At 38.5% G+C, this 7,419-nt stretch overlaps 1 protein-coding gene across 6 annotated transcripts in view; it reads left to right on the plus strand.

Moving 5' to 3' along the window:
- Positions 1 to 6,149, plus strand: part of LPGAT1 (lysophosphatidylglycerol acyltransferase 1) — a 75,148-nt gene extending 68,999 nt beyond the window's left edge. For 4 of the 6 annotated variants that reach the window (XM_059076257.2, XM_059076249.2, XM_059076239.2 and 1 more), the window contains 2 exons: positions 1,443 to 1,549; positions 3,935 to 6,149. In XM_059076257.2, the coding sequence (XP_058932240.1) occupies positions 1,443 to 1,549; positions 3,935 to 4,086 (259 nt within the window). In that variant the 3' untranslated portion in view covers positions 4,087 to 6,149. The remainder of the gene's footprint in view (positions 1 to 1,442; positions 1,550 to 3,934) is intronic. The other 2 variants (XM_067032131.1, XM_067032166.1) reach the window with 2 other exon arrangements.
- The last annotated feature ends 1,270 nt before the right edge of the window (positions 6,150 to 7,419 follow it).

A 7,419-nucleotide genomic window follows, 5' to 3' on the forward strand; every position in this document is an offset into this window, starting at 1 on the left:
CTGCTGGAGGATGTACTCCATCAAAATGTGGAAGAAATACAGAAAAAGGAAGTCATGAGATGTAGGAAACATTAAATCCACTTCAGGAGTACAGAGAATCACCAGGATGATGGTGAAGGGCCTTTGCAGGATGAAAACTACAGGCAGCAAATGCAGAATGTGGGTGAAGTTTCCTCAGGAGGGTAAAATTGAAAGGATTTCTGATGTATGTGAACACGCTGGGAGGAGATCTAGACCACAGGTCATTCTGGCCCACTGCCTGGTTTTTAAATACAATTTTATTTGAACACAGCTAACGCTAATTTATTTATACCTTGTTTATGGCTGCCTTCACACTGCAAAGCAGAGTAGTCGCAACAGAGATCTTAATAGCCTGAAAAGTCTAAATATTTTCTATCTGTCCCTTCAAAGGATCTAGAGAATTGATTTTAGACAATTGGTCCAGAGTTTGTGGTTGAATTGGCTATGTATACATAGAAAACAATGCAATTTCTCAATCTAAGGAGAACAAAAATTGGGGAGGAAAGGAAAAGTAGCCATGATTTACTACATGGCTTACCTTTGAATATATTTACATGATTATAATAGTGTAAACATCAAATATTGTGATAAGTAAAATGACCATACAAGTGTATTGGGAAGATGGGAAGGATGTACATGTGTGGTGGGAACAGGAAGAGGAAAGAGCTTAGTCCTCATCTTCGATAGTCAGTAGATAAGCCCTAAAACTGAAGAAGAAATATGGTGATAAATACCAAGGGGTAAAAATGGATTCCTCTGTGGGGGGAGAAACAAAGGGCAGAGGAGGTGGGTTGCATTTTTTCATACAAACAAATCTTTTGCAGATTTTTAAAACTGTACCTTTATACCTTTGATGAAGAAAAAAAATAAAGAACACCTCGCCCTCAAAATTGGAAAACAAAAAAGAAACGCCTTTTCAAAGTCAATTCTAGTATCATACTTACTCATGCTGCCACTGTTCTGTTCTCACTTGCAATGGATATGTATCACTGATCATCCCAAGTCCATTTCCTGTTGAGTAAGTGCACAGACACAGATTCTTCAGAATCATTTTCCAGCAACCACACCCAGTCAGTAAGAGTTGGCCCTGCTCTTGAAACCAGTATCTCTGATATGATTAACAGAGAGACACCAATTTAGGCAGATTCTGTCTGGTTCATAGGCATTCCCACCAAAGGAACATTGCCAAGATGCATTATTTGGCCTAGCGTCTGAGTACTCTAAATGTGTTCTAAAGAAACTGCATTTTAAAACTTCACCTGTTCCAAAAACCATTCCTACTTAAACCTGCAAACATGGGGAGACAGGTATTTCTCAACAATTATTTGTAGATATAGGATAATCTAAAGCTAAGTTGTGGTTCTGAATGATTTAGACTTCTGAATTAAAGTAGTTTTTGCTTTTTTTCTGACTCTTGATAGGATCTTTCCAATTAAAGATATTCCCCTGGAGACTGGTAACCTTGCTGACTGGCTCTATCAGCGTTTTATTGAAAAAGAGGACCTCTTATCGCATTTCTATGAAACAGGTACACAGAGTCCCATTATACATGTTCCTGATGTTACTGATAGTTTCAAAGATGTACTTTAGGGGAGATAACCATTTTTCGATTCTTCAGATACCCTACAGGAATCACAGTATTTCTGTATTTAGGAATTTCAGCTTAGAATTTTTATAAAGACAAATTTATGTGAAATTTATTCAGGCTCTTCATCAGCCAGTGTGGAAAGATCAGATGGTGAGTATCCATTGTATAAATGGATCTAGTTCAGGAGAGTACACAGTCTGGAAGATGGCCAGCATACATTTACGATTATATGGTCTGTTTTATGAAATAGCAAATATCATTCATGTGTTGGCATTGTACTTGATTATTTGACTGATACCGTCACCATACAGTTGCTTCAGATCACTTTTGACTGCATTTTCAGGGACTTCCCTGGTGGTCCAGGAGTTAAGACTCCATACTTCTGCTGCAGGGGGGGGCATGAGTTCAATCCCTGGTTGGGGAACTAAGATCCCGCATGTTGTGCAGCCATAAATAACTGCATTTTCCCATGCTTTATTCTTTTCTTTACATGGAGGGATAAAGTTTACATGTTAAGTTTTCATGGGTATAACCTTATTACATTTTTCTCCTAGGGAGATATTTACCCTAAGATCCCTTTTCTATACTCAATATTCTCTATGTTCTGTGACAACTACAATGAGCGAAAAAGACCTAGGAGGCAGGGAGGGGAGAGGGAGGAAAAAAAGGAAGTTAGGGAAGAAGGAAATAACATTGGTAGAACACCAGGCATACCAAAGTGCTTTCACAGTTAGCTGTGCCATAGGTCTATTTTCTAGACCCTGCAATAGGGATAAAAGGATGAAGAGAAAGTTGTCCTGGGCCTGAGAATAGCCATGGGGTTTTAGATTAGTAGAGGCCCAATTTCCTTCCCACCTAGACTTTTTTGGTACAGAATTAAAGTACATATTGAATCAGACTATCGAAGGTCTAATACTAATAAGCAAAGGCTGATACTGTTAATTACCTTTAAGGCTTTTTTCTTTATGTTTAGGGTTGTTTCACTTTGTCCTCAAAAGGATTCCTTCCTCAACTTTCCGACCCTAGGGCTTTGGAGTAGTGCATATTAATATGACCGGAGTAGGACATTGTGTATGCCATTAGAATTCCTAGTAAGACTAGTTGAACAAGATGCCTCTCTCTGCTGTGTGCATTCCTTGGTCTTACTCTAGAAATTTCTTTCAAGATGAGATAGGATGGGTATCTAAGAAGGCATCAAGTGATTAAAAGGCCAGCAAGATCTGTCTTCTTTTTCAATCTCAATCTCTTTATGATATTTGGCCTAAATAGTAGCAACAATAATAGAAACTTTTTTAGAAAGCTATTTGTATAACAGACCTTGAAACTTAAAAGCATTCTCTGTAAATTGTTTGTGAGAAGCAAATCCTCTCTTGAATCAGCTTATCCTAGAGGATTATCAGCAAGGACAAAGACTATTTGAAATGCTGAAGAGTGTTTTCAGGATGACCTTAGGTAATATTGCTCCAAAGTGGTCTAGCCTTCCTTTCCAGAAGAGAATTTAAAGACATCTGTTTACTTTGTGTTTTTCCTTTTTATTATTAAGACATACCCATAAACCATATTGCCTTTTGAAAATAATATCAGTAATTTACAACCCCTTTTGTGGCAAAAACATTTAATTTGTAAATAGAAGAATTAGTATAAATTATGCTATTCTGGAAATTTTTTCTTTTTTATTGGCCTCACCACACGGCTTACAGGATCTTAGTTCCCCGACCAGGGATTGAACCCAGGCCCTTGGCACTGAGGGCGCAGAGTCCTAACCACTGGACCGCCAGGGAATTCTCTGGAAATTATTTAATTGAGTCACACATCCTGTGTCCTGGCCATTGTGGAAATCTATAGGGATGCAGTGGAAAACAATGCAGCCATGGTGCCTTCTGTCATGCGGTTTATATTCCAGCAGGAGACAGAGTAAACCAGTCTGTGGAAAAAAGAAAAGGTAGATTGGAATCAATACAGATTGTGGAAAGTGCCAAGAAGGAAATAAACACAGAGATAAGAGTGACTGTCGGGGAAGGGGAGACTAGATGGGTGGTATTTTTCTGATATAGGAAGAATGCAATGAGCCTGCCATTCACTGAGGTGGAGGAGGAGAGTACCAGCCAGAGAATAAAGGCAAAGACTCAGGGAGGCAGGAAAAGGCTTAGCGGTTTGAAAATTGTATTTCAAACGATATCTCTCTTTAAGAGCAACAAGAAGTCACAGAAGATGCTTTAAAAAAAAACAAGAGCAAAAAGCTCTAGTTAAACTAATGTTCAACTTTTATTCTAGGATACCTACCACCACAGTAAAACAAATTAATATTTCTATCTTGTCTTTTAGGGGCTTTTCCACCTCCCAAGGGCCATGAGGAAGCTGTTTCCAGGGAAATGACGCTCAGCAATACATGGATATTTCTCATACAGTCTTTTGCATTTTTGTCAGGCTATATGTGGTACAACGTCTTTCAGTATTTTTACCATTGCCTGTTTTAGGAATTGACTTGGACTTGTCAAGGTCACCACAGGAGCTTGGGCTTTCATAAGCGTGCATTGTTTTACATGTACAAATCAGAATATTAAAAAAAAAAGGAAAAGGAAATTCAATGGATGGATTAATATTTATCCCCCTTTGGGATATTTTAAAGCTCTACTAAAATGAGGATCAATAATATAATGACCTGCAAATATGTTTTAAGGACTTTTCATGTTTTAAAAAGATACACTCCACCACACATTTAAGCAAACATCACTTTTGGAGAAGAGGAAATCATAAAATCATCCTAGAAGACTCTCTGAGACAAATTCTGTTGCCACTAGATATACCTGTTAATCTAGTTCAAGCTCAGAAAGTTGTATGCATCCGTTCCTTTTAGCTAGTAGACTCTGTTAGGCAGTGCTGTAGAGCGCCCTCATCTCCACCAACTCTTGCTGTGTTACTGGTAACCTCAAGGGGAGCTGGTTGGCACCTTCTGAAGAACTCTTTCCCTGTTGTTCGCAGCGACACTCCCATCCTCCACAGCTACATGAAGTTCAGTGTCAAGCATGCTCTGGGGGGCAAAGCAGTGTCCACTGGACATATTCTGGTACTAGAATGTGTTCTTCAGAAAGACCAGCTCAGTCCAATGCTGTGTTTACATGCACTAGTGCTTCCCTTTGTATGAGGGGTGGGTCACTTGATTTATCTTCTTGTATAGAAGGCATATCATAGGTTGATGATTGTCTTTTACAAAATGCACTTTTATCAGATGCATATATAGCAAAGGATTACTACTATAACCTAAAAACAAACATAAGCATAATCAGTGAGTGGGATTTTTGAGAGGCTGCCTGTCTGCTCGTGGATCTGTGTGCTGGCGCTCTCCAGCACTGCCTGCATTGGGCACCAACCACACCGAGGCTTCCGTCCCCACTCAGAGCCCTTTTTTTTTTGTCTCCATTTTGCATATTAGCATTAAATGCATATGGGGATGGTTGAAACAAATTAAGGTAAGACATTTGAATGATAAATTTAAGGTGAAATAGACTAGTTTATTAGAAAAATAAGAGATAGGCCAGACACTGGCTTCAGATGGTGACAAGTTCTCACGTGGCACCCCCGGAACCTGTGTTCCCTTAACACATCAAGGAGCTGCCCATGTCAGAGTGATGTAACCAGGAGGGAGACCAGCAAAAAGGCTTCTCAGTCTCTTCCAATTGCTTTTGGAAAGGATAAAGTCAAGTTTCTATTTCTAGAAAACTTCTTTTTCTTAAATTTGTCACTATGTTCATGTGATTGACCTCATAGTAGAACCAAACACTTCTCAAAAAAGTGCTGGCATGCCATCAACCCATCACCTGCACTCCCAGTGTTGAGAGAGAGGCTATTTTTTGGCTTGGGACTATAAAACTATTTAGATCCTAGTGAGTCAGTGGTAGTTATCTGTGATGTGAGCATTGTAGGTTCCCCTATCGCCACTGATCGTACAAATGACAATTTTGAGAAGTAGCCAGGAAATGAAAGTAAAGGCTAGTGTTATCTATTTTTCAATAAACCAAAAAAACTGAAAAGATGTGAATTTTCTCCCAGTTACGTGGGAAAGGCAAAGCAACACCAAATCAAAGCCCGCAGCATCTTCATCTTTAGGGTTAATTCAATGCCTATGTGAAATAGAATGATGTATTACCTGAAATACCTCATTGAATATTAGACTACTACTGGTGAAATGCAGGAGACAGTGTTAATGTGTTTGGTTTGGTAATGGTTGTTATAAAATGCAGTTTTTTGGAAATCTAAGCATTTCCTTATGTGTTTTACAGTGACAGTGAATAGGTGAAGCCAATCTCAATATAGAGGTATGGATAATGATAGAAAGAAGGATAGAAGCTTAAAGATGCTTCTGTTTGAGGCCCGGCAAACACTACTTGACAAGATGAATTGAAATTGTTCATTTGAGGGATTAATCAGTCATCTGGGGGATAAGTTGCTCACTGTCGAGTATGGCATGCACAGTCCTAGCCAATAGACCTTTTCCTCGTTGCTAAGCAAGCCACATATAGCGTGGCCAGTTCTCCCATCCAAAAAAAAAAAAAAAGAGAGGAATGCACACATGCATATATAAATGTGGTTTAGGGCCACTTTTGCCATCACTGTGCTCCAAAGGAACATGGTATTGTTTAATATACTGTATATGTTAAACAGACTATTATGTAAGATGCTTTACTTTTCAAGCACAGTCATTTCAACAGTCTGTAGAGTGACAAATACCAATAGATGTGTGAGTTAACTTTTGAAAATAGATGTGTGAGTTGTAAATAGATGTGTATTTGATCTGCCCTATCCCTCTTTGATTCTTCATCAACATGTTCTCTCTCTTCTGTTGGCAAAATGTTTGAGAGCATTGATAGTGCTTTCCTTATCAGTAACTGGAGTTCTCCTGCTTGTACTAGGGAATGTAAAGAGAAACCATGTTTTTATATGGCAGTCAGGGAAGCAGCAATATGCCACTGTACAGAACTGAATTAAAAGTCCTAATTTGTATTTTCTTTGCAAAGTGAGATCAAAGGATGTTTAGAAAATATACATTTTGTCAAGGGGAAAGAAAATAAAACTGTGCCAGTTTTATGCCTGTAGCTTATTGAATCTCAGCACTTCTTGGTCTCAGCTGATCTGCCTAGATTCACACAGCAGAGAGGGTTGAGAACTCCCTGCTGGACCCTGGTCTCAACGAGTCGCAGTGAGGGGAGCATCTGCTTGGCCACAGGCAGGCGCAGTGACTACAGAAGTGACCACCCCAGCAGTTCATGCTTAACTTCAGAAACTGTCATTGGTGTTGAAATATACAGATATTGTGGAGAAACCTATATGCCAGTAGAAGGTAAAGAAAAATTACAGAATGGAAAATGATGTTTTGGATGGGCAAACGAGTTGAGAATCTAAATAGTAGATGTTTTTTTTAAAGCTAGCTATGAGTTCAGATCTGTCATGTTATTAAGTAGTTGTTAATATTACAACCAACCCTTAATTTTCCACAGTAAAAGAACTAGAGATTACTGGATAGTTAATCCAGTAATAAGTCATAGTAAGCCAAAAATCTAATTGTATTTAGGTGTTTGAGTTTTTATTATCATCAAACTTTTTTTCTTCTAGGGATGCATATTAATTTAAAAAAATGGTTTGAGTTTATTAGTTTCTATTGCCTATATACTTATGACTGTTAATGAGTAGTGAAAAGATTTGGAAAGACAGCTTCAGGAAGAGGAAACACAAAAGCCTAAATAATCCATGGGCTAGAAAAGGAATCCATGAATAATCAAGAGTTGGCGGTATTGTAATTTTTCTTGAGCCTT

This window comes from Kogia breviceps, chromosome 1 (assembly GCF_026419965.1).
Source record: "Kogia breviceps isolate mKogBre1 chromosome 1, mKogBre1 haplotype 1, whole genome shotgun sequence".
Classification (NCBI taxonomy): domain Eukaryota; kingdom Metazoa; phylum Chordata; class Mammalia; order Artiodactyla; family Physeteridae; genus Kogia; species Kogia breviceps.